This window comes from Rana temporaria, chromosome 1, assembly GCF_905171775.1.
Source record: "Rana temporaria chromosome 1, aRanTem1.1, whole genome shotgun sequence".
In the NCBI taxonomy this organism is placed as follows: Eukaryota; Metazoa; Chordata; class Amphibia; order Anura; family Ranidae; genus Rana; species Rana temporaria.
This window is the reverse complement of record NC_053489.1, coordinates 9870473-9897629: the sequence shown is the minus strand read 5'-3', so window position 1 is coordinate 9897629 and position 27157 is coordinate 9870473. Positions and strand designations below refer to the sequence as shown.

General features: G+C 50.2%; 3 protein-coding genes across 4 annotated transcripts in view; all 3 read right to left on the bottom strand.

The window, feature by feature from the left end:
• Positions 1 to 2374, bottom strand: part of LOC120924614 (N-acetyltransferase 8-like) — a 72900-nt gene extending 70526 nt beyond the window's left edge. The window contains exon 1 of the mRNA XM_040335619.1: positions 2313 to 2374. The gene's annotated coding sequence lies outside the window, so the exon portion shown is untranslated. The remainder of the gene's footprint in view (positions 1 to 2312) is intronic.
• A 4039-nt stretch (positions 2375 to 6413) lies between these two features.
• Positions 6414 to 8111, bottom strand: LOC120917942 (putative N-acetyltransferase 8B). Its single transcript, XM_040332952.1, has 2 exons — positions 8093 to 8111; positions 6414 to 7009 (listed from the first exon to the last, which is right to left on the bottom strand). The coding sequence occupies exons 1-2, from the start codon at positions 8109 to 8111 to the stop codon at positions 6561 to 6563; spliced, it is 468 nt and encodes a 155-aa protein (XP_040188886.1). The 3' UTR covers positions 6414 to 6560.
• Positions 7784 to 21199, bottom strand: LOC120924588 (N-acetyltransferase 8-like). 2 transcript variants are annotated; one of them, XM_040335588.1, is made up of 3 exons: positions 21099 to 21199; positions 10096 to 10392; positions 7784 to 8521 (listed from the first exon to the last, which is right to left on the bottom strand). In XM_040335588.1, the coding sequence occupies exons 2-3, from the start codon at positions 10381 to 10383 to the stop codon at positions 8135 to 8137; spliced, it is 675 nt and encodes a 224-aa protein (XP_040191522.1). In that variant the 5' UTR covers positions 10384 to 10392; positions 21099 to 21199; the 3' UTR covers positions 7784 to 8134. The 2 variants fall into 2 exon arrangements, with proteins under 2 accessions (XP_040191522.1, XP_040191514.1); XM_040335580.1 differs by lacking the exon at positions 7784 to 8521 and having other exon boundaries at positions 9358 to 10392.
• Between the last annotated feature and the right edge of the window lie 5958 nt (positions 21200 to 27157).

The window sequence follows — 27157 nt, the reverse complement described above, 5'->3', positions numbered from 1 at the left end:
GCTAACAATCCATATTAACTTTTCACCAGCTATGCCAGCAGAGGTCTAGTGATCCCGGCCTACGGCCCTACCAGCGGTTGGAGGCTGTCCAATCAGACTCACACCCACATATGCAAATGACATTCGGAGGAGGAGTTTGAAATCTGAGGAGATGGAGGGAAAACTTCTATAAACCACAATTTTTTTTTTAAATATTTAAAGTAACACGTTCAAGTCATTTAAAAGTTATTTTTAATATTTTACAATCTGCAGCTTTCGTTAGAATAATCCTACCATGGGGGGGTCCCTGTTCAGGCACTTCCTGTTAGAGGGTGACAACGTTCTGTTCCTGCCTCTTATTTGTGCTCTTACGTTGTCACCCCATCATATGTCTTCCGATAGAGACTACAAGTGGCGTTTCGGAAAAAATATTATACAGGCCGGGTCCACTGCTGGCACCATCGGGAAAACAACCCATTGGGAAAACGACCCATCGGGAAGACAACCCATCGGGAAAATGACCCATCGGGAAGACAACCCATCGGGAAAACGACCCATCGGGAAAACAACCCATCGGGAAAACGACCCATCGGGAAAACGACCCATTGGGGATACAACCCATCGGGAAAACAACCCATAGGGGAAGACAACCCATCGGGAAAACAACCCATCGGGAAAACGACCCATCGGGAAGACAACCCATCGGGAAAACGACCCATTGGGAAGACAACCCATCGGGAGAACGACCCATCGGGAAGACAACCCATCAGGAAAACGACCCATCGGGAAGACGACCCATCAAGGAAAACGACCCATCGGGAAGACGACCCATCGGGAAAACGACCCATCGGGAAGACGACCCATCGGGAAAACGACCCATCGGGAAAACAACCCATCGGGAAAACAACCCATCGGGAAAACAACCCATACGGAAGACAACCCATCGGGAAAACAACACATCGGGAAGACAACCCATCGGGAAAACAACCCATAGGGAAGACAACCCATCGAGAAAACGACCCATCAGGAAGACAACCCATCGGGAAAATGACCCATCGGGAAAACAACCCATCGGGAAGACAACCCATCGGGAAAATAACCCATAGGGAAGACAACCCATAGGGAAGACAACCCATCGGGAAAACGACCCATCGGAAAAAAAAAACACATCGGGAAGACAACCCATCGGGAAAACAACCCATCGGGAAGACAACCCATCGGGAAAACAACCCATCGGGAAGACAACCCATTGGGAAAACAACCCATCGGGAAAACGACCCATCGGGAAAACGACCCATCGGGAAAACAACCCATCGGGAAGACAACCCATAGGGGGTACAACCCATCGGGAAAACGACCCATCGGGAAGACGACCCATCGGGAAAACGACCCATCGGGAAAACAACCCATAGGGAAGACAACCCATCAGGAAAACGACCCATCAGGAAAACGACCCATCGGGAAGACGACCCATCGGGAAGACGACCCATCGGGAAGACAACCCATCAGGAAAACGACCCATCGGAAAAAAAAAACACATCGGGAAGACAACCCATCGGGAAAACGACCCATCGGGAAAACAACCCATAGGGAAGACAACCCATCGGGAAAACGACCCATCGGAAAAAAAAAACACATCGGGAAGACAACCCATCGGGAAAACAACCCATCGGGAAGACAACCCATCGGGAAAACAACCCATAGGTAGGACAACCCATCGGGAAAACGACCCATCGGGAAGACAACCCATCGGGAAGACAACCCATCGGGAAGACAACCCGTAGGGAAGACAACACATCGGGAAAACAACCCATAGGGAAGACAACCCATCGGGAAAACGACCCATCGGGAAGACAACCCATCGGGAAAACAACCCATCGGGAAGACAACCCATCGGGAAAACAACCCATCGGGAAAACGACCCATCGGGAACACAACCCATCGGGAAAACGACCCATCGGGAAAACAACCCATCAGGAAAACAACCCATCAGGAGGACAACCCATCGGGAAAACGACCCATCTGGAAAACGACCCATCAGGAAAACAACCCATCAGGAGGACAACCCATCGGGAACACACCCCATCGGGAAAACGACCCATTGGGAAGACAACCCATCGGGAAAACGACCCATCGGGAAGACAACCCATCGGGGAAACAACCCATCGGGGAAACAACCCGTAGTCACGCAGCCATCACTTTAGTGTATGTGGACAGGAAGGGCCCCCGCAAAGACCCCCTGACAGTCTCTTCTACCTACCAGCGCCTCCACCTGCAAATCAAACACGAGCTTTGGGTGGGCTGATCCGACACAGATTTATTAGGGAACTTACCTTCAATCTCTGCGCTGATGGATAGTAAGTGGTTCTCAACCTCTGTCCCGTGCCGCAGCTTTCTGCACTTTGGAACAGGCCGGGCTTTATACTACAATATATTATATACAATGTAGCAAATGATTTGCAGTTATGTATAGATAGAAACATAGATAACAGTAGATAGAAACATAGATAACATCTCCAGGTGATCATATATTCCATCTCATCTGTGCGACGAATCAGAGCAAGAAGACAGACAATTGCTGTTCATTTATTAAGAAATAACTATGGTTTTCTAACGCACGCGGCGATACCTTGCATGTGGGGTTTGAACGGCGTTTACATATGTGGGCGGGACTTGCATGCGTGTTCGCTTCTGCGCGCGAGCTACCGGGGACAGGGGTGTCTTAAAAAAAAAAAATTTTAATTTTTATTTTACTTCAGTTTTTTATTTTTACACTTTTTTAAAAAAAAATTTTTTTTTGATCACTTTTATTCCTATTACATCCCTTGTAATAGGAATGGTGTGTGACAGGTCCTCTTTATGGAGAGAGGCGGGGTCAATAAGACCTTCCCCTCCCCCCACATCTCTCCTCCAGGCTTACAAGCATGAGATCGTGAAAAAAAAATCACCGATCTCATGCCGACAGTCGCGATTGCGGCTTTGTTTACTTCCGGGTACCGGGAGCGACGTCATAACGTCGTGCCCGGGCCTCCGACGGTCATAGAGATGACCGGTGACCATCTGGTCACCAGTCATCTCTATGCTTCCCCAGCCAGCACCGGCCGATTCACTCTCCGGGCCGCCCGATGGCACGGGAGAGCGCAGAGAAGCACCGGATGGCGGCGGAAGGGGGGGGGACATCCCCTCCCGCTGCCTATAAGAACGATCAAGCGGCTGAACTGCCGCTTTGACCATTCTTATCGTGCAGAGAATCGGCGGCTGAAGACGGTGATGTCTGAATGATGCCTGTAGCTGCCGCCATCATTCAGATATCACCGCACAAAGCCGAGGACGTCCATGGTTGTTAAGTGGGTACTAATGTTAGGTTCCAGTATTAGGCGCTTATATGCTAAAATTACGTTCCACTAGAAAATGCATTTCCTGCAGAAAATGCGTGGGAATGCTGAATAGCTGACCCGGTCCGAAGCTCCGTGACCGCCGCCGTCGGACCCGCGGACTCGATCGCCGCCGGTGTCCCGCGATCGGTCCTCCAGGGCTGAAGAACGGGGAGAGGTGAGTGTAAACACAGCTTCCCCGTTCTTCACAGCGGCAGTGTCACTGATCGTGTGTTCCCTGAGATAGGGAAAGGCGATCAGTGACATCACAAGTCCAGCCCCGCCCCCCTACAGTTAGAAACACATATGAGGTCACACTTAACCCCTTCAGCGCCCCCTTGTGGTTAACTCCCAAACTGCAATTGTCATTTTCACAGTAACCAGTGCATTTTTAATGCATTTTTTGCTGTGAAAATGACAATGGTCCCAAAAATGTGTCAAAATTGTCCGAAGTGTCCGCCATAATGTCGCAGTCACGAAAAAAATCGCTGATCGCCGCCATTAGTAGTAAAAAAAAAAAATATTTATAAAAATGCAATAAAACTATCCCCTATTTTGTAAACGCTATAAATTTTGCACAAACCAATCGATAAACGCTTATTGCGATTTTTTTTCCACCAAAAATAGGTAGAAGAATACGTATCGGCCTAAACTGAGGAAAATGTTTTTTTAGATCTTTTTTGAGGATATTTATTATAGCAAAAAGTAAAAAAAATTGATTTGTTTTCAAAATTGTCGCTCTATTTTTATTTATAGCGCAAAAAATGAAAAAACCGCAGAGGTGATCAAATACCACCAAAAGAAAGCTCTATTTGTGGGAAAAAAAGGACGCCAGTTTTGTTTGGGAGCCACGTCGCACGACCGCGCAATTGTCAGTTAAAGCGACGCAGTGGCGAATCGTAAAAACTGGCCAGGTCCTTTACCTGCATAATGGTCCGGGTCTTAAGTGGTTAAACAGCTTTTTCACAAAAACTGTAAAAGATATATCCGGATAGCTGAATATTTTGTGAACATTTTAACCACTTGGTATCCCTGCTATAGATAAAAGACGGCCACAAGGTGGCACTCAATTGCCGGGAGGACGTCTATAGACGTCCTCGGCTCCTCCGGCCACTGGGGGGCGCGCGAGCTTCGCCGGCGGAGCGCGCGCCAGCCGCATCACTGCAGGGGGCCGATGCGCGTGCCTGGCGGCCGCGATGTCCGCCTGGTACCCGCGATCGGCGGTTACACAGACAAGGACGTGGAGCTCTGTGTGTAAACCCAGAGCTCCACGTCCTGTCAGTGTTTGTAGCTGCTGACTTAAAAAAATAAAATTGCGGGTGGAACCCTGCTTTAAGTTCCAATATTGGCTAACCGTTGTCCTCAACGATGTAAGGGGGTGCTGATGGGGACACTGTGATGTAAGGGGGAGATGATGGGAACACTCTGATGTAAGGGGGTGCTGATGGGGACACTGTGATGTAAGGGGGTGCTGATGGGGACACTGTGATGTGAAGGGGTGATGATGGGAACACTCTGATGTAAGGGGGAGATGATGGGAACACTCTGATGTAAGGGTGTGCTGATGGGGACACTGTGATGTGAAGGGGTGCTGATGGGGCCACTCTGATGTAAGGGGGTGCTGATGGGGCCACTCTGATGTGAAGGGGTGATGATGGGAACACTCTGATGTAAGGGGGAGATGATGGGAACACTCTGATGTAAGGGTGTGCTGATGGGGACACTGTGATGTGAAGGGGTGCTGATGGGGCCACTCTGATGTAAGGGGGTGCTGATGGGGACACTGTGATGTGAAGGGGTGCTGATGGGGCCACTCTGATGTAAGGGGGCGCTGATGGGGCCACTCTGATGTGAATGGGTGCTGATGGGGCCACTCTGATGTAAGGGGGTGCTGATGTGGACACTGCGATGTGAAGGGGTGCTAATGGAGCCACTCTGATGCAAGGGGGTGCTGATGGGGCCACTCTGATGTAAGGGGGTGCTGATGGGGAACACTCTGATGTAAGGGGGTGCTTATGGAGACACTCTGATGTTAGGGTGTGCTGATGGGGACACTGTGATGTGAAGGGGTGCTGATGGGGCTACTCTGATGTAAGGGGGTGCTGATGGGGCCACTCTGATGTAAGGGGGTGCTGATGGAGACACTCTGATGTTAGGGTGTGCTGATGGGAACACTGTGATGTGAAGGGGTGCTGGTGAGGACATTTTGATGTAAGGGGGTGCTGATGGGGACACTGTGATGTGAAGGGGTGATGATGGGAACACTCTGATGAAAGGGGGTGCTGATGGGCCCACTCTGATGTAAGGGGGTGCTGATGGGGACACTGTGATGTGAAGGGGTGCTGATGGGGCTACTCTGATGTAAGGGGGTGCTGATTGGGACACTGTGATGTAAGGGGGTGCTGATGGGGACACTGTGATGTGAAGGGGTGCTGATGGGGCTACTCTGATGTAAGGGGGTGCTGATTGGGACACTGTGATGTAAGGGGGTGCTGATTGGGACACTCTGATGGTAGAGGGGTGCTGATGGGGCCACTCTGATGTAAGGGGGTGCTGATGGAGCCACTCTGATGCAAGGGGGTGCTGATGAGGCCACTCTGATGTAAGGGGTGCTGATGGGGACACTCTGATGTGAAGGGGTGCTGATGGGGCCACTCTGATGTTAGGGTGTTCTGATGGGGACACTGTGATGTAAAGCAGGGTGCTGATGGAGCCACTCTGATGTAAGGGGGTGCTGATGGGGACACTGTGATGTAAGGTTGTGCTGATTGGGGCACTGTGATGTAAGGGGGTGCTGATGGGGACACTGTGATGTAAGGGGGTGCTGATGGGGACACTGTGATGTAAGGGGGTGCTGATGGGGACACTGTGATGCAAGGGGTGCTGATGGGGACACTCTGATGTGAAGTCAAATTTTGGTCATAGTCCAGCCCTATCTCCCACTATGGGGAGGTTCAAGAGTCAAACTTTACCCAGGTATTGGAGGAGTAAGTGTATATAATGGTGCCAGTAGAATGCCCCACACCTTGTATGTGTGCCCCGTTGGTTTGGAGCGTTCAGTTGGTATTTTCCAGAACACGTGTACATCTATACATGAAGAGATTATAGAGGAAAACCACAATAAGATATTTATTAGACTTGACTAGCGTTGAATACAAGGCCTACAGATCTGGTTTGGTTCCATGGCTCTTGTTGGGTCCAGTTGGGTCACTGGAGTTCTGGGATGTCCAACTGGTAGAACAAGATTTTGAAGTCCAGCAGTTTCGTGAAAGGTTTCGGACGATAAAAAGTGTGCGTCAGTCGGAATCCCATTTTCTCGTACATTTTCCGGGCATCTTTCTGGGCTAAACTGGTCGTCAAAACCACCGCCTCGCAGCCCCTCCGCCGCCGGGCAAAGTCGATCATAGTCCTACACAAGGCTTTGGCGATCCCTCTCCCCCGGTGGCTTTCGCGCACCGAAAGACGTTTCAGCTCCAGGTGCTTTTCTCCTCCGGGGAATGGAGAAGGAGCGGCGGCCACCGTCCCGACCACCTGTCCCCCGGACTCCGCCACCCAGAAGCAGCAGCCATCTTGTTCCAGGTAGTACTTCCTTATGTCCAGCACGAGAGGGGGTGCTGATGGGGCCACTCTGATGTTAGGGTGTGCTGATGGGGACACTGTGATGTGAAGGGGTGCTGATGGGGCCACTCTGATGTAAGGGGGTGCTGATGGGGAACACTCTGATGTAAGGGGGTGCTGATGGAGACACTCTGATGTTAGGGTGTGCTGATGGGGACACTCTGATGTTAGGGTGTGCTGATGGGAACACTGTGATGTGAAGGGGTGCTGGTGAGGACATTTTGATGTAAGGGGGTGCTGATGGGGACACTGTGATGTGAAGGGGTGATGATGGGAACACTCTGATGAAAGGGGGTGCTGATGGGCCCACTCTGATGTAAGGGGGTGCTGATGGGGACACTGTGATGTGAAGGGGTGCTGATGGGGCTACTCTGATGTAAGGGGGTGCTGATTGGGACACTGTGATGTAAGGGGGTGCTGATTGGGACACTCTGATGGTAGAGGGGTGCTGATGGGGCCACTCTGATGTAAGGGGGTGCTGATGGAGCCACTCTGATGCAAGGGGGTGCTGATGAGGCCACTCTGATGTAAGGGGTGCTGATGGGGACACTCTGATGTGAAGGGGTGCTGATGGGGCCACTCTGATGTTAGGGTGTTCTGATGGGGACACTGTGATGTAAAGCAGGGTGCTGATGGAGCCACTCTGATGTAAGGGGGTGCTGATGGGGACACTGTGATGTAAGGTTGTGCTGATTGGGGCACTGTGATGTAAGAGGGGTGCTGATGGGGACACTGTGATGTAAGGGGGTGCTGATGGGGACACTGTGATGTAAGGGGGTGCTGATGGGGACACTGTGATGTAAGGGGGTGCTGATGGGGACACTGTGATGCAAGGGGTGCTGATGGGGACACTCTGATGTGAAGTCAAATTTTGGTCATAGTCCAGCCCTATCTCCCACTATGGGGAGGTTCAAGAGTCAAACTTTACCCAGGTATTGGAGGAGTAAGTGTATATAATGGTGCCAGTAGAATGCCCCCCACCTTCTATGTGTGCCCCGTTGGTTTGGAGCGTTCAGTTGGTATTTTCCAGAACACGTGTACATCTATACATGAAGAGATTATAGAGGAAAACCACAATAAGATATTTATTAGACTTGACTAGCGTTGAATACAAGGCCTACAGATCTGGTTTGGTTCCATGGCTCTTGTTGGGTCCAGTTGGGTCACTGGAGTTCTGGGATGTCCAACTGGTAGAACAAGATTTTGAAGTCCAGCAGTTTCGTGAAAGGTTTCGGACGATAAAAAGTGTGCGTCAGTCGGAATCCCATTTTCTCGTACATTTTCCGGGCATCTTTCTGGGCTAAACTGGTCGTCAAAACCACCGCCTCGCAGCCCCTCCGCCGCCGGGCAAAGTCGATCATAGTCCTACACAAGGCTTTGGCGATCCCTCTCCCCCGGTGGCTTTCGCGCACCGAAAGACGTTTCAGCTCCAGGTGCTTTTCTCCTCCGGGGAATGGAGAAGGAGCGGCGGCCACCGTCCCGACCACCTGTCCCCCGGACTCCGCCACCCAGAAGCAGCAGCCATCTTGTTCCAGGTAGTACTTCCTTATGTCCAGCACGAGAGGGGGTGCTGATGGGGCCACTCTGATGTTAGGGTGTGCTGATGGGGACACTGTGATGTGAAGGGGTGCTGATGGGGCCACTCTGATGTAAGGGGGTGCTGATGGGGAACACTCTGATGTAAGGGGGTGCTGATGGAGACACTCTGATGTTAGGGTGTGCTGATGGGGACACTCTGATGTTAGGGTGTGCTGATGGGAACACTGTGATGTGAAGGGGTGCTGGTGAGGACATTTTGATGTAAGGGGGTGCTGATGGGGACACTGTGATGTGAAGGGGTGATGATGGGAACACTCTGATGAAAGGGGGTGCTGATGGGCCCACTCTGATGTAAGGGGGTGCTGATGGGGACACTGTGATGTGAAGGGGTGCTGATGGGGCTACTCTGATGTAAGGGGGTGCTGATTGGGACACTGTGATGTAAGGGGGTGCTGATTGGGACACTCTGATGGTAGAGGGGTGCTGATGGGGCCACTCTGATGTAAGGGGGTGCTGATGGAGCCACTCTGATGCAAGGGGGTGCTGATGAGGCCACTCTGATGTAAGGGGTGCTGATGGGGACACTCTGATGTGAAGGGGTGCTGATGGGGCCACTCTGATGTTAGGGTGTTCTGATGGGGACACTGTGATGTAAAGCAGGGTGCTGATGGAGCCACTCTGATGTAAGGGGGTGCTGATGGGGACACTGTGATGTAAGGTTGTGCTGATTGGGGCACTGTGATGTAAGAGGGGTGCTGATGGGGACACTGTGATGTAAGGGGGTGCTGATGGGGACACTGTGATGTAAGGGGGTGCTGATGGGGACACTGTGATGTAAGGGGGTGCTGATGGGGACACTGTGATGCAAGGGGTGCTGATGGGGACACTCTGATGTGAAGTCAAATTTTGGTCATAGTCCAGCCCTATCTCCCACTATGGGGAGGTTCAAGAGTCAAACTTTACCCAGGTATTGGAGGAGTAAGTGTATATAATGGTGCCAGTAGAATGCCCCCCACCTTCTATGTGTGCCCCGTTGGTTTGGAGCGTTCAGTTGGTATTTTCCAGAACACGTGTACATCTATACATGAAGAGATTATAGAGGAAAACCACAATAAGATATTTATTAGACTTGACTAGCGTTGAATACAAGGCCTACAGATCTGGTTTGGTTCCATGGCTCTTGTTGGGTCCAGTTGGGTCACTGGAGTTCTGGGATGTCCAACTGGTAGAACAAGATTTTGAAGTCCAGCAGTTTCGTGAAAGGTTTCGGACGATAAAAAGTGTGCGTCAGTCGGAATCCCATTTTCTCGTACATTTTCCGGGCATCTTTCTGGGCTAAACTGGTCGTCAAAACCACCGCCTCGCAGCCCCTCCGCCGCCGGGCAAAGTCGATCATAGTCCTACACAAGGCTTTGGCGATCCCTCTCCCCCGGTGGCTTTCACGCACCGAAAGACGTTTTAGCTCCAGGTGCTTTTCTCCTCCGGGGAATGGAGAAGGAGCGGCGGCCACCGTCCCGACCACCCGTCCCCCGGACTCCGCCACCCAGAAGCAGCAGCCATCTTGTTCCAGGTAGTACTTCCTTATGTCCAGAAGGTCGTCGTGAAAGCACAGGCGGATATAATTGCGGTACATACGCCAGGCCGCGAACCACAAGAAACCCACGATGAGGGTCACGGCACAGATGGAGGTGGTAAAGGACACGATGTCCAATGCTGGAAGGACGAGGAGAGCCACCAATAGAGGCCAGACGTGGGGCTGTCGTATTGCGTGTCTGAAGGCTTCACTCGTATGTTCGGCGGTTCCCGAGACAAACAACTGCCTGGCCACTTCGTAATCCGAGTCCTTGTACAACCGTATAAAGAAAGCCGACATTTTGTCTCCCTGTGAAGAAATAAATATAGAATTACATTATTAACCACTTCCATACCAGGCACTTACGCACCTTCCCGCCCAGGCCAATTTTCAGCTTTCAGCGCTGTCGCACTTTGAATGACAATTGCGCGGTCATGCTACACTGTACCCAAACAATTTTTTTATCATTTTTTTCCCACAAATGGAGATTTCTTTTGGTGGTATTTGATCACCTCTGCGATTTTTATTTTTTGCGCAACAACTAAAAAAAGACCGAAAATTATGGAAAAAATTAAGTTTTTATTTTTTTCTGTTAATTTTTTGGGTAAATAAGTAAGTTTTCTACTTCGATTACGGGCACCGATGAGGTGGCACTGATGGCCACCGATGAGGTGGCACTGAATGGCACCGGTGAGGCGGCACTGATGGGCACCGGTGAGGCGGCACTGTTGGACACTGATAGGTGGCACTGATACGCGGCGCTGGTATGCGGCACTGATGGGCACTCATAGGTGGCACTGGGCACTCATAGGCGACACTGATGGGCACTCATGGGCGGCACTTATGGGTGGCACTGATGGGTACTTATGGGTGGCACAGATGGGCACTGATAGGTGGGCACTGGGCATGGATGGGCACTGAGGGTGGCACTGATGGACACTGATGGGTGGTACTAATGGGTGGCACTGATGAACACTGAGGGGTGGCACTGATGACATTGCTGGGCATCACTTGTTTATCCCAGTGCCAGTGCCAGTCCCATGTTGCCAGCCGGTGTCCATGGCATCTATTCTGTTTTTTTTTTTTAACTGCCCCTTTTTTTTTACTGCCCTTCCCTGGTGGTCCAGTGTGGGCTTTCCTGGTGGTCCAGTGTGGGCATCCGAGGGGGTGGGGGCTGCGCTGATAAATAATCAGCGCGAACCCCCCCCTGTCAGGAGAGCCGCCGATCGGCTCTCCTCTACTTGTGTCTGTCAGACGCGAGTGAGGAAGAGCCATCAACGGCTCTTCCTGTTTACATCGTGATCAGCCGTGATTGGACACAGCTGATCACGTGGTAAAGAGCCTCCTGCAGGGCGTCAATAGACATCCAGTCAGGATTTCACAACCACTTCCCGGACGTCAATTGTCCATTGACTGGGCGGGAAGTGGTTAAGGTGGATCTAGCATCAGCTATACTCTTCAGGGTAAGTGAATGCATGCTAAGTAATTGGTAACACTTCCAGGTACAGTTGAACCTTGGATTACGAGCATAATCCGTTCCAGGAGAATGCTCGTAATCCAAAGTATGCGCATATCAAAGCGAGTTTTCCCTTTGAAGTGGAAATGAAAATAATTAGTTCCGCAGTGACTTCAATGGGATACAATACCGAATGCGGCCAGTGGTGGGGGCGCCAGAGAGTGCTGAAAAGGCCCGAGGACACTTCGGCCCGTTTCCTTCGCTCCCGTATCTCAGGCCAAATGAGGTACTGCAGGCCAATGTTCGGCTTTTCTCTGGTCCTGCGCCCCCCGTACCTCAGGCCAAATGAGGTACTGCAGGCCAATGTTAGGCTTTTCTCTGGTCCTGCGCCCCCCGTACCTCAGGCCAAATGAGGTACTGCAGGCCAATGTTCGGCTTTTCTCTGGTCCTGCGCCCCCCGTACCTCAGGCCAAATGAGGTACTGCAGGCCAATGTTAGGCTTTTCTCGGGTCCTGCGCCCCCCCGTACCTCGGGCCAAATGAGGTACTGCAGGCCAATGTTCGGCTATTCTCGGGTCCTGCGCCCCCCGTACCTCAGGCCAAATGAGGTACTGCAGGCCTATTTATCTTGAATTCTGCTCGTCTTAATTGCACTTATGAAGTGAAGAGAGCAGGTATCAGCTAGAGTACTCTACTCCCTAACAGGCGGGGTACCTGTCCCTACTCTACTCCCTAACAGGCAGGGGACATGTCCCTACTCTACTCCCCAACAGGCGGGGTACCTGTCCTTACTCTACTCCCTAACAGGCAGGGTACCTGTCCTTACTCTACTCCCTAACAGGCAGGGTACCTGTCCCTACTCTACTCCCTAACAGGCAGGGTACCTGTCCCTACTCTACTCCCTAACAGGCAGGGTACCTGTCCCTACTCTACTCCCTAACAGGCAGGGTACCTGTCCCTACTCTACTCCCTAACAGGCGGGGTACCTGTCCCTACTCTACTCTCTAACAGGCTGGGTACCTGTCCTTACTCTACTCCCTAACAGGCGGGGTACCTGTCCCTACTCTACTCTCTAACAGGCTGGGTACCTGTCCCTACTCTACTCTCTAACAGGCTGGGTACCTGTCCTTACTCTACTCCCTAACAGGCGGGGTACCTGTCCCTACTCTACTCTCTAACAGGCAGGGTACCTGTCCCTACTCTACTCCCTAACAGGCTGGGTACCTGTCCTTACTCTACTCCCTAACAGGCGGGGTACCTGTCCCTACTCTACTCTCTAACAGGCGAGGTACCTGTCCCTACTCTACTCCCTAACAGGCAGGGTACCTGTCCCTACTCTACTCCCTAACAGGCGGGGTACCTGTCCCTACTCTACTCCCTAACATGCAGGGTACCTGTCCCTACTCTACTCCCTAACAGGCAGGGTACCTGTCCCTACTCTACTCCCTAACAGGCAGGGTACCTGTCCCTACTCTACTCCCTAACAGGCGGGGTACCTGTCCCTACTCTACTCCCTAACAGGCAGGGTATCTGTCCCTACTCTACTCTCTAACAGGCGGGGTACCTGTCCCTACTCTACTCCCTAACAGGCAGGGTACCTGTCCCTACTCTACTCCCTAACAGGCGGGGTACCTGTCCCTACTCTACTCTCTAACAGGCTGGGTACCTGTCCTTACTCTACTCCCTAACAGGCGGGGTACCTGTCCCTACTCTACTCTCTAACAGGCAGGGTACCTGTCCCTACTCTACTCCCTAACAGGCGGGGTACCTGTCCCTACTCTACTCCCTAACAGGCAGGGTATCTGTCCCTACTCTACTCTCTAACAGGCAGGGTACCTGTCCCTACTCTACTCCCTAACAGGCAGGGTACCTGTCTCTACTCTACTCCCTAACAGGCGGGGTACCTGTCCCTACTCTACTCCCTAACAGGCGGGGTACTTATCCCTACTCTACTCCCTAACAGGCAGGGTACCTGTCCCTACTCTACTCCCTAACAGGCACTGTACCTGTCCCTACTCTACTCCCTAACATGCAGGGTACCTGTCCCTACTCTACTCCCTAACAGGTGGGGTACCTGTCCCTACTCTACTCTCTAACAGGCAGGGTACCTTCCCCTACTCTACTCCCTAACAGGCAGGGGAACTTTCCCTACTCTACTCCCTAACAGGCAGGGTACCTGTCCCTACTCTACTCCCTAACAGGGAGGGTACCTGTTCCTACTCTACTCTCTAACAGGGAGGGTACCTCTCCCTCCTCTACCAACTCGCAAATGCGTGCCAAACCTGAGAGCCAGGGTGTTAAGAAGGCACTGCTTGACCCAAGATGGCTGCCAAAGTCAGCAGCATCCAACCAGATTGCTTCCCCAGTGACCCAGGAAACCATAGAGGAACTGTGTTCCTCTTGGCTTCCTCTCCAGCTACAGGGCCGCTGCAGATGAGCGCCACCTGCAGTGGAGAAAGTAGACTGCACCTGCCTACAGGTTCCCTGAGGCCTGAAAATGATTGCAAGGGTTCCTTATGGGTAAAAAGGTTAAGAAAGGCCGGTTTAGGCTACAAGTGTCCAGGCATCTATTTCCCCTCACTCTATGACCTCTTATGGTCATCAGCTCCATCTAGTCGTCAAAATGTAGTCTATTTCTTGATTGATTGATTTCAAATATCTCTCTTCTTTACATAACTCAGAAACGAGTACTTCACTAAGAGATGAAGATGTCTGCGCTCAGCTCTGGGGACCCGCCAAGGATCAAAACTTCATAGTAAGCACAGCTTAGTCAGCATTACACTGCGGATAATGAAGTGCCCTCTGCAACCTCCGTCTCCTGGTAATATTTTACAGACTGGATTTATAGTTTGGGGCGACCCCATTGACATACGGAGATTGGTATATGGCAGTCACATGACTGGGAATAAAGATCCTTATCTTACTCTTAAAGCTTCACGAATTGAGCCTATTGTGGTGTTTTCCTTATGATAAGAACCCCTTGTGGTATAACTCTTATAGCTAGATTCAGAGACGTTTACGCCGGCGTATCAGTAGATACGCCGTCGTAACTCTGAATCTACGCCGTCGTAAATTTAAGCGCATTCTGGAAACCAGATACGCTTAAATAAGGCTAAGATACGAGCGGCGTAAGTCTCCTACGCAAGTCGTATCTTAGGGTGCAATATTTACGCTGGCCGCTAGGTGGCGCTTCCGTTGATTTGGGCGTAGAATATGCAAATGAGCTAGATACGCCGATTCAGAAACGTACGTGCGCCCCGGCGCATTTTTTTACGTCGTTTACGTAAGCTGGCCTAGCCAATGTTAAGTATGGACGTCGTTGAGCTGCGGAGCTGCGGTGGCTCAACGCGATTGGCACTGCGCTGACAAGCCATTCACCTCTGCAGCTAGGGGTTCGGTTCCCGGTCTCGGCTACATGTGAATTGAGTTTGGTGGTCTCAGCCTGGCTCCCGGTGGGTGTGCTATGCGAGGTAAGCTTGCGCTTAGTATGCCCACCTCCCTCCCACAAAAACCACCACACTTACACGCACTCGAAATTGGGTTAACACACACGCACTTTGACCACGCGGTCTCTTAAAGAGAGGCGAAGGACTAACGGGGCTGGTTGAGCGGGCTAATCCTCTCACTCCCTTATAGGGAGTCCCTCTGCCCCGTTGGGCTTCAAAGCGGAGCAGGTAGGGCGGGCTGTGTGGGAGGACCCCCTCACACACCCGCCATTGCCACCCGGGGCATGGAGAAAGGTGGCAGATTGCCTCTGGGGGAGGCCTGCCTACTCCTGCAGTCCGGCTCCTCTCTCGAGTACACGCACAAAATACACTTTAAAAAAAAAAAAAAGTATGGACGTCGTTCCCGCGTCGAATTTTGAAAGGTTTACGTCGTTTGCGTAAGTCGTCCGTGAATGGGGCTGGACGTAATTTACGTTCACGTCGAAACCAATACGTCCTTGCGGCGTACTTTGGAGCAATGCACACTGGGATATGTCCACGGACGGCTCATGCGCCGTTCGTTAAAAACGTCAATCACGTCGGGTCACGAATCATTTACATAAAACACGCCCCCCTGTTCCTCATTTGAATTAGGCGCGCTTAGGCCGGCCCATTTACGCTACGCCGCCGCAACTTAGGAGGCAAGTGCTTTGTGAATACAGCACTTGCCTCTCTGACTTACGTCGGCGTAGCTTAAATACGATACGCCGGGTCAAAATTAGGCCGCCCTACCTGAATCCAGCTATTAGTAGTACATTGGAATAAAGTAGAACAAAGGGGCAAAGTTGAAAACAGCAATGACCATCATAGGACAACCTCTATGTGGTCCCAGCCTCACTCTCTGCTATGGGCTGCCCTATGATGGCCGCCAAATAGAAAAATGTACCCCCTATAGAGCCCCAGCCTCACTCTCTGCTATGGGCTGCCCTATAATGGCCCCCAAATAGCAAAATGTACCCCCCTATAGAGCCCCAGCCTCACTCTCTGCTATGGGCTGCCCTATAATGGCCCCCAAATAGCAAAATGTACCCCCTATAGAGCCCCATCCTCACTCTCTGCTATGGGTTGCCCTATAATGGCCCCCAAATAGCAAAATATACCCCCTATAGAGCCCCAGCCTCACTCTCTGCTATGGGTTGCCCTATAATGGCACCCAAATAGCAAAATAAACCCCCCCCCACCTATAGAGCCCAAGCCTCACTCTCTGCTTTGGGCTGCCCTTTGATGGCCCCCCAATAGAAAAATGTACCCCCTATAGAGCCCCAGCCTCACTCTCTGCTATGGGTTGCCCTATAATGGCCCCCAAATAGCAAAATGAACCCCCCCCCACCTATAGAGCCCAAGCCTCACTCTCTGCTTTGGGCTGCCCTATGATGGCCCCCAAATAGAAAAATGTACCCCCCTATAGAGCCCAAGCCTCACTCTCTGCTTTGGGCTGCCCTATGATGGCCCCCAAATAGAAAAATGTACCCCCTATAGAGCCCCAGCCTCACTCTCTGCTATGGGTTGCCCTATAATGGCCCCCAAATAGCAAAATGACCCCCCCCCCCCACCTATAGAGCCCAAGCCTCACTCTCTGCTTTGGGCTGCCCTATGGTGGCCCCCAAATAGCAAAATTCCCATCATAGTGTACCCCTATAAAGCCCCAACATCTCCACTATGGCTATGACTTGTTCATGGGACATCTTGCATATTAAACTTGAATGTTCTTTGCCCTGAGCCAAGTCTATGGTTATAGTGTCATAACAACAAAAATTACCTTGGTGATACCCATTATAATTGGGGCCTCCGATGCTAAAGACCAAACAGGGTACCCCCAATGTGCTCCCACCATCACTCTAAGCTATGGGTTTCTCTATGATGGCCCCCACGGTCCCCAATTTACAAAATTACCATCACAGGGTACCCCCAATGTGGTCCCACCATCACTCTAAGCTATGGGTTGCTCTATGATGGCCCCCATGGTCCCCAATTTACAAAATTACCATCACAGTGTACCCCCAATGTGTCCCACCATCACTCTATGCTATGGGTTGCTCTATGATGGCCCCCACGGTCCCCAATTTACAAAATTACCATCACAGTGTACCCCCAATGTGGTCCCACCATCACTCTATGCTATGGGCTGCCCTATGATGGCCCCCACGCTCCCCATTTTACAAAATTACCATCACAGTGTACCCCCAATGTGTCCCACCATCACTCTATGCTATGGGCTGCCCTATGATGGCCCCCACACTCCCCAATTTACAAAATTACCATCACAGGGTACCCCCAATGTGGTCCCACCATCACTTTATGCTATGGGTTGCCCTATGATGGCCCCCACACTCCCCAATTTACAAAATTGCCATCACAGGGTACCCCCAATGTGGTCCCACCATCACTCTAAGCTATGGGTTGCTCTATGATGGCCCCCACGGTCCCCAATTTACAAAATTACCATCACAGGGTACCCCCAATGTGGTCTCACCATCACTTTATGCTATAGGTTGCCCAATGATGGCCCCCACACTCCCCAATTTACAAAATTACCATCACAGGGTACCCCCAATGTGGTCCCACATGGGTTGCCCTATGATGGCCCCCAATTTACAAAATTACCATCACGGTGTACCCCCAATGTGGTCCCACCATCACTCTATGCTATAGGTTGCCCTATGATGGCCCCACACTCCCCAATTTACCAAATTACCATCACGGTGTACCCCCAATGTGGTCCCACCATCACTCTATGCTATAGGTTGCCCTATGATGGCCCCACACTCCCCAATTTACAAAATTACCATCACAGGGTACCCTCAATGTGGTCCCACCATCACTCTAAGCTATGGGTTGCCCTATGATGGCCCCCACACTCCCCAATTTACAAAATTACCATCACAGGGTACCCCCAATGTGGTCCCACCATCACTCTAAGCTATGGGTTGCCCTATGATGGCCCCCACGGTCCCCAACTTACAAAATTACCATCACAGGGTACCCCCAATGTGGTCCCACCATCACTCTATGCTATAGGTTGCCCTATGATGGCCCCCACACTCCCCAATTTACAAAATTACCATCACAGTGTACCCCCAATGTGGTCCCACCATCACTCTATGCCAGGGGTCTCCAAACTGCGGCCCTGGGGCCAGATGCTTGCTTGCCTTTGCTTGCCTTTATCCGGCCCTTGGGGCACTATTCTATCCACTGACACCAACAATGGGGAATCATTCTTGCTGCTAAAACCACCAATGGGGCACTATTCATCCAACTGACACTATCAAAAGGGTACAATTTCTTATACTGACACCAACAATGGGGCACTAGTCCTCCCACTGACACCAAAGATATGGTATTGTTTACTCCCACTGGACGTTTTCTACTCCCAATGGCCCTAGTCCGTCCCTCCTAAAGTCTGAAGGACAGTAGACTGGTCCTTTGTTTAGACAGATACCCCGCGTAAGTGTAAATGTGCGCCGTCCCATCTATGCGCGGTGCCCATAGAACTAGATACGCCTGAAAATAGGCTTCCTCCGAACGACGTAACTTTCCTACGCCGGCGTATCTTGGGCGCATATTTACGCTGGCCGCAAGGGGCGCTCCCATTGATTTACGCGTCGAATATGTAAATGACTGAGATACGCCGATTCACGAACGTACTTGCGCCCGTCGCAGTAAGCTACGCCGTTTATGTAAGGCGTACGTCCGGCGTACAGTTATTCCACATATAGGAGGCGCATTCCCATGCAAAGGTATGGACCACGGTACAGCCGTCGTATTTTACGTAGTACTACGTGAATAGGGCTGGGCGTAGGTTACGTTCAGTGATTCGACGTATATTAGGCGTTCGTTCCGACGTGATTCTGAGCATGCGCACTGGGAAGCGTCTACGGGACCGCGCATGCGCCGTTCGTTCGGCCCATCATTTGCATGGGGGTCACGGTTCATTTAAATGTATCACGCCCACTTCCACCTACTTTGAATCAGGCCGCCTTACGCCTAGGAATTTACGTTACGCCGGCGCAACGTTTGTGAATACTGTGCTTGGCTCTCTGTGTTACGTCGGCGTAGCGCATCTCATAAAGATGCGCTCAGGTACGTGAATCCGGGCCATAATGTTTGGGAGTTCTACGTCATTTTCTACCAAGAAAAATCAGATTTTTACGCTTGCTCTATGGCTTTGTTTAGGTCTATGGTAATGTCATGCCAAGGGATGCTGGGAATGCTTCTCCAGAGTCTCACTCTTCCTGCTGAATTGTTGTTCTACAACCAATGGCCCGGATTCAGGTAGATTTGCCCCTTATTTGTGGAAGCGCAGGGCAGCGTTTTTGCCCTGCGCCCCCGCAAATTTACTGCGCTACCCGCGATTCACGGAGCAGTAGCTCCGTAAATTGCGTGTGCGCTGTGTAAACTTGCCCTGCGTAAGGGCGCCTAATGTAAATGATCCCGTAGGGGGCGGGAATCATTTAAATTAGGCGCGCTCCCGCGCCGAGCGTAGAGCGCATGCTCCGTCGGGAAACTTTCCCGACGTGCATTGCGGCAAATGATGTCGCAAGGACGTCATTTGCTTCAAAGTGAACGTGAATGGCGTCCAGCGCCATTCACGAATCACTTACGCAAATTACGTAAAATTCGAACGTCGCGACGCGGGAACGACGGGTATACTTTAGCATTGGCTGCCCCTGCTATTAGAAGGGGCAGCCTTACGCTAAACACGCCGTACGGAAACAACGTAAACTGCGTACGCAGGGCTCGCGCAACATTGTGAATCGGTATCTAGCGGTCATCGCTAGAATGCTAGAATGCTGCCTAAGATATGAAGGCATAAGAGCCTTATGCCACGCAGATTTTAGGCTGCAGTCGGCGTTACAATGTTCCTGAATCAGAAGCATTCGTAACGACGGCGCAAGTAAGCAATTGCGCTGCGTAACCTATGGTTACACAGGCGCAATTGCTTCTTGAATCTGGGCCACTGTGCTTGACTCTCTGTGTTACGCTGGCGTAGCGCATATGAGATGCGCTACGCCGGCATAAAGATGCGCTCAGGTATGTGAACCAGGGCCATAATGTTTGGGAGTTCTACGTAATTTTTTAGGTCTATGGTAATGTCATGCCAAGGGATGCTGGGAATGCTTCTCCAGAGTCTCACTCTTACTGCTGAATTGTTGTTCTACAACCAATGCTGTTTACCTCCCCTAAAGATACTGGCCCAGATTCTCGTAGATGGGTGCAAAAATGTGCGGGCGTAACGTATCTCATTTACGTTGCGCCGCTGCAAGTTTTTCAGGCAAGTGCTTTATTCACAAAGTGCTTTATTTAGCACTTGCCTGTAAAGTTGCGGCGGCGTAGCGTAAATCACCCGGCGGAATTCAAATTCGGCGGGTAGGGGGCGTGTTTCATTTAAATGAAGCGCGTCCCCACGCCGAACGAACTGCGCATGCGCCGTCCCTAAAATATCCCAGCGTGCATTGCTCTAAATGACGTCGCAAGGACATCATTGGTTTTGACGTGGACGTAAATTACGTCCAGCACCATTCACCGACGACTTACGCAAACAACGTAATTTTATAAATTTTCGACGCGGGAACGACGGCCATACTTAACATTGGCTGCGCCTCATATAGCAGGGGCAACTTTACGCCGGGAAAAGCCTAATGTAAACGTCGTAACTTTACTGCGTCGGCCGCTCGTACGTTCGGGAATTCGCGTATCTAGCTAATTTGCACACCCGACGCGGAAATCGACGGAAGCGCCACCTAGCGGGGAAAAAAAAATGCAGTTACGATCCGACGGTGTAAGAGACTTACGCCTGTCGGATCGAATGGATATCTTAACTGATTCTTAGAATCAGTTACGCATAGATACGACGGTCCAGATTAGGACTTACGACGGCGTACATGGCGCTGCGCCGTCGTAAGTCCTTTGAGAATCCGGGCCACTCTGTGACACAAATAGCAAATCTAAAATAAAAAGACCCCCACATCAAATGGCGGGGGTGGGGGGGGGGTGGGGATCTCACTGCTGGAATTGCCTAGAGAAATCCAGTTTTCTAGCATCCACCGATAACACACAGCGATCGGGGGCACCTACCTCCTCTCTGTGGGCTGATTGCCAGCAAGTGGCTCCTCCGCTCTCTGTGCCGCAGCCTCCTGCACTTTGGAACTCACCTGGCTATACAGAATAAGTTTTATATTATTTAGAAAATGATTTACAGTGATAAATAACACTTCCAGGTAGGGCTGTGGAAATTAACTATTAATTCCTCGATTAATCTTTAATTTTTTTGATCGATCAACATTTTTTCGATTGGTACTCACCTCTCCGCCGGCTTCCGGACCTTCAGGGAGTTCCGGTGACGCCACGGACACTGCCGGGGCTTGCCGTGTCCATCTGAAGGGCTCCTTTGCTGTGCCTTTATATCTGCATGCCGGCGGGACCTTCCTATCTGCCACACGCAAGGGCTGTTACACTTCCCTCTATCACTTCCCTCTATCACTTCTCTCTATCACTTTCCTCTACCACTTCTCTCTATCACTTCTCTCTATCACTTTCCTCTACCACTTCTCTCTATCACTTTCCTCTACCACTTCTCTCTATCACTTCCCTCTATCACTTCCCTCTATCACTTCCCTCTACCACTTCCCTCTATCACTTTCCTCTATCACTTTCCTCTACCACTTCCCTCTATCACTTCCCTCTATCACTTCCCTCTATCACTTCTCTCTATCACTTTCCTCTATCACTTCTCTCTATCACTTCTCTCTATCACTTCCCTCTATCACTTCTCTCTATCACTTTCCTCTACCACTTCTCTCTATCACTTCTCTCTATCACTTTCCTCTACCACTTCTCTCTATCACTTTCCTCTACCACTTCTCTCTATCACTTCCCTCTATCACTTCCCTCTATCACTTCCCTCTACCACTTCCCTCTATCACTTTCCTCTACCACTTCCCTCTATCACTTTCCTCTACCACTTCCCTCTATCACTTCCCTCTATCACTTCTCTCTATCACTTCCCTTTATCACTTCCCTCTATCACTTCCCTCTATCACTTCCCTCTATCACTTCCCTCTACCACTTCCCTCTATCACTTCCCTCTACCACTTCCCTCTATCACTTTCCTCTATCACTTCCCTCTATCACTTCCCTCTATCACTTCTCTCTACCACTTCCCTCTATCACTTCTCTCTATCACTTCCCTCTACCACTTCCCTCTACCACTTCCCTCTATCACTTTCCTCTACCACTTCTCTCTACCACTTCCCTATACCACTTCCCTATACCACTTCCCTCTATCACTTTCCTCTACCACTTCCCTCTACCACTTCCCTCTATCACTTCCCTCTACCACTTCCCTCTACCACTTCCCTCTATCACTTCCCTATACCACTTCCCTCTATCACTTTCCTCTACCACTCCCCTCTACCACTTCCCTCTATCACTTCCCTCTACCACTTCCCTCTATCACTTCCCTCTACCACTTCCCTCTATCACTTCCCTCTACCACTTCCCTCTATCACTTCCCTCTATCACTTCCCTCTATCACTTCCCTATACCACTTCCCTCTATCACTTTCCTCTACCACTCCCCTCTACCACTTCTCTCTATCACTTCCCTCTATCACTTCCCTCTACCACTTCCCTCTATCACTTCCCTCTATCACTTCCCTCTATCACTTCCCTCTATCACTTCCCTCTACCACTTCCCTCTACCACTTCCCTCTATCACTTCTCTCTATCACTTCCCTCTATCACTTCTCTCTATCACTTCCCTCTATCACTTCCCTCTATCACTTCTCTCTACCACTTCCCTCTATCACGTCCCTCTATCACTTCCCTCTATCACTTTCCTCTATCACTTCTCTCTATCACTTCCCTCTATCACTTTCCTCTACCACTTCCCTCTACCACTTCCCTCTATCACTTCCCTCTATCACTTTCCTCTATCACTTCTCTCTATCACTTCTCTCTATCACTTCCCTCTATCACTTCTCTCTATCACTTTCCTCTACCACTTCTCTCTACCACTTCCCTCTATCACGTCCCTCTATCACTTCCCTCTATCACTTTCCTCTATCACTTCTCTCTATCACTTCCCTCTATCACTTTCCTCTACCACTTCCCTCTACCACTTCCCTCTATCACTTTCCTCTATCACTTCCCTCTATCACTTCCCTCTATCACTTCTCTCTATCACTTCTCTCTATCACTTCCCTCTACCACTTCCCTCTATCACTTTCCTCTACCACTTCCCTCTACCACTTCCCTCTATCACTTCCCTCTACCACTTCCCTCTACCACTTCCCTCTACCACTTCCCTCTATCACTTCCCTCTACCACTTCCCTCTATCACTTCCCTCTACCACTTCCCTCTACCACTTCCCTCTATCACTTCCCTATACCACTTCCCTCTATCACTTCCCTCTATCACTTTCCTCTATCACTTCTCTCTATCACTTCTCTCTATCACTTCCCTCTATCACTTCCCTCTATCACTTTCCTCTATCACTTCCCTCTATCACTTCCCTCTATCACTTCTCTCTACCACTTCCCTCTATCACTTCTCTCTATCACTTCCCTCTACCACTTCCCTCTACCACTTCCCTCTATCACTTTCCTCTACCACTTCTCTCTACCACTTCCCTCTACCACTTCCCTCTATCACTTTCCTCTATCACTTCCCTATACCACTTCCCTATACCACTTCCCTCTATCACTTTCCTCTACCACTTCCCTCTACCACTTCCCTCTATCACTTCCCTCTACCACTTCCCTCTACCACTTCCCTCTATCACTTCCCTATACCACTTCCCTCTATCACTTTCCTCTACCACTCCCCTCTACCACTTCCCTCTATCACTTCCCTCTACCACTTCCCTCTATCACTTCTCTCTATCACTTCCCTCTACCACTTCCCTCTACCACTTCCCTCTATCACTTTCCTCTACCACTTCTCTCTACCACTTCCCTCTACCACTTCCCTCTATCACTTCTCTCTATCACTTCCCTCTACCACTTCCCTCTACCACTTCCCTCTATCACTTTCCTCTACCACTTCTCTCTACCACTTCCCTCTACCACTTCCCTCTATCACTTTCCTCTATCACTTCCCTATACCACTTCCCTATACCACTTCCCTCTATCACTTTCCTCTACCACTTCCCTCTACCACTTCCCTCTATCACTTCCCTCTACCACTTCCCTCTACCACTTCCCTCTATCACTTCCCTATACCACTTCCCTCTATCACTTTCCTCTACCACTCCCCTCTACCACTTCCCTCTATCACTTCCCTCTACCACTTCCCTCTATCACTTCCCTCTACCACTTCCCTCTATCACTTCCCTCTACCACTTCCCTCTATCACTTCCCTCTATCACTTCCCTCTATCACTTCCCTATACCACTTCCCTCTATCACTTTCCTCTACCACTCCCCTCTACCACTTCTCTCTATCACTTCCCTCTATCACTTCCCTCTACCACTTCCCTCTATCACTTCCCTCTATCACTTCCCTCTATCACTTCCCTCTACCACTTCCCTCTACCACTTCCCTCTATCACTTCTCTCTATCACTTCCCTCTATCACTTCTCTCTATCACTTCCCTCTATCACTTCCCTCTATCACTTCTCTCTACCACTTCCCTCTATCACGTCCCTCTATCACTTCCCTCTATCACTTTCCTCTATCACTTCTCTCTATCACTTCCCTCTATCACTTTCCTCTACCACTTCCCTCTACCACTTCCCTCTATCACTTCCCTCTATCACTTTCCTCTATCACTTCTCTCTATCACTTCTCTCTATCACTTCCCTCTATCACTTCTCTCTATCACTTTCCTCTACCACTTCTCTCTACCACTTCCCTCTATCACGTCCCTCTATCACTTCCCTCTATCACTTTCCTCTATCACTTCTCTCTATCACTTCCCTCTATCACTTTCCTCTACCACTTCCCTCTACCACTTCCCTCTATCACTTTCCTCTATCACTTCCCTCTATCACTTCCCTCTATCACTTCTCTCTATCACTTCTCTCTATCACTTCCCTCTACCACTTCCCTCTATCACTTCCCTCTACCACTTCCCTCTATCACTTCCCTCTACCACTTCCCTCTACCACTTCCCTCTATCACTTCCCTCTACCACTTCCCTCTACCACTTCCCTCTACCACTTCCCTCTATCACTTCCCTCTACCACTTCCTTTATCACTTCACCTTCCCTCTATCACTTCCCTCTACCACTTCCCTCTATCACTTCCCTCTACCACTTCCCTCTATCACTTCCCTATACCACTTCCCTCTATCACTTTCCTCTACCACTCCCCTCTACCACTTCCCTCTATCACTTCCCTCTACCACTTCCCTCTATCACTTCCCTCTATCACTTCCCTCTATCACTTCCCTCTACCACTTCCCTCTACCACTTCCCTCTATCACTTCCCTCTATCACTTCTCTCTATCACTTCCCTCTATCACTTCTCTCTATCACTTCCCTCTATCACTTCCCTCTATCACTTCTCTCTACCACTTCCCTCTATCACTTCTCTCTATCACTTCCCTCTATCACTTCCCTCTATCACTTCTCTCTACCACTTCCCTCTATCACTTCCCTCTATCACTTCTCTCTATCACTTTCCTCTACCACTTCTCTCTATCACTTCTCTCTATCACTTTCCTCTACCACTTCTCTCTATCACTTTCCTCTACCACTTCTCTCTATCACTTCCCTCTATCACTTCCCTCTATCACTTCCCTCTACCACTTCCCTCTATCACTTTCCTCTACCACTTCCCTCTATCACTTTCCTCTACCACTTCCCTCTATCACTTCCCTCTATCACTTCTCTCTATCACTTCCCTTTATCACTTCCCTCTATCACTTTCCTCTATCACTTCCCTCTATCACTTTCCTCTATCACTTCCCTCTACCACTTCCCTCTATCACTTCCCTCTACCACTTCCCTCTATCACTTCCCTCTATCACTTCCCTCTATCACTTCTCTCTACCACTTCCCTCTATCACTTCTCTCTATCACTTCCCTCTACCACTTCCCTCTACAACTTCCCTCTATCACTTCCCTCTATCACTTCTCTCTACCACTTCCCTCTATCACGTCCCTCTACCACTTCCCTCTATCACTTCCCTCTATCACTTCTCTCTATCACTTCCCTCTATCACTTCTCTCTATCACTTCCCTCTATCACTTCTCTCTATCACTTCCCTCTATCACTTCTCTCTATCACTTCCCTCTATCACTTCCCTCTATCACTTCTCTCTATCACTTCCCTCTATCACTTCCCTCTATCACTTCCCTCTATCACTTCCCTCTACCACTTCCCTCTATCACCTCCCTCTATCACTTCTCTCTTTCACTTCCCTCTATCACTTCCCTCTATCACTTCCCTCTATCACTTCTCTCTATCACTTCCCTCTATCACTTCCCTCTATCACTTCTCTCTATCACTTCCCTCTATCACTTCTCTCTATCACTTCCCTCTATCACTTCCCTCTATCACTTCCCTCTACCACTTCCCTCTATCACTTCTCTCTATCACTTCCCTCTATCACTTCCCTCTATCACTTCCCTCTATCACTTCTCTCTATCACTTCCCTCTATCACTTCCCTCTATCACTTCCCTCTACCACTTCCCTCTATCACTTCTCTCTATCACTTCCCTCTATCACTTCCCTCTATCACTTCTCTCTATCACTTCTCTCTATCACTTCTCTCTATCACTTCCCTCTATCACTTCTCTCTATCACTTTCCTCTACCACTTCTCTCTACCACTTCCCTCTATCACGTCCCTCTATCACTTCCCTCTATCACTTCTCTCTATCACTTCCCTCTATCACTTCTCTCTATCACTTCTCTCTATCACTTCCCTCTATCACTTCCCTCTATCACTTCCCTCTATCACTTCCCTCTACCACTTCCCTCTATCACTTCTCTCTATCACTTTCCTCTATCACTTCTCTCTATCACTTCTCTCTATCACTTCCCTCTATCACTTCTCTCTACCACTTCTCTCTATCACTTCCCTCTATCACTTCCCTCTATCACTTCCCTCTACCACTTCTCTCTATCACTTCCCTCTATCACTTTCCTCTATCACTTCTCTCTATCACTTCTCTCTATCACTTCCCT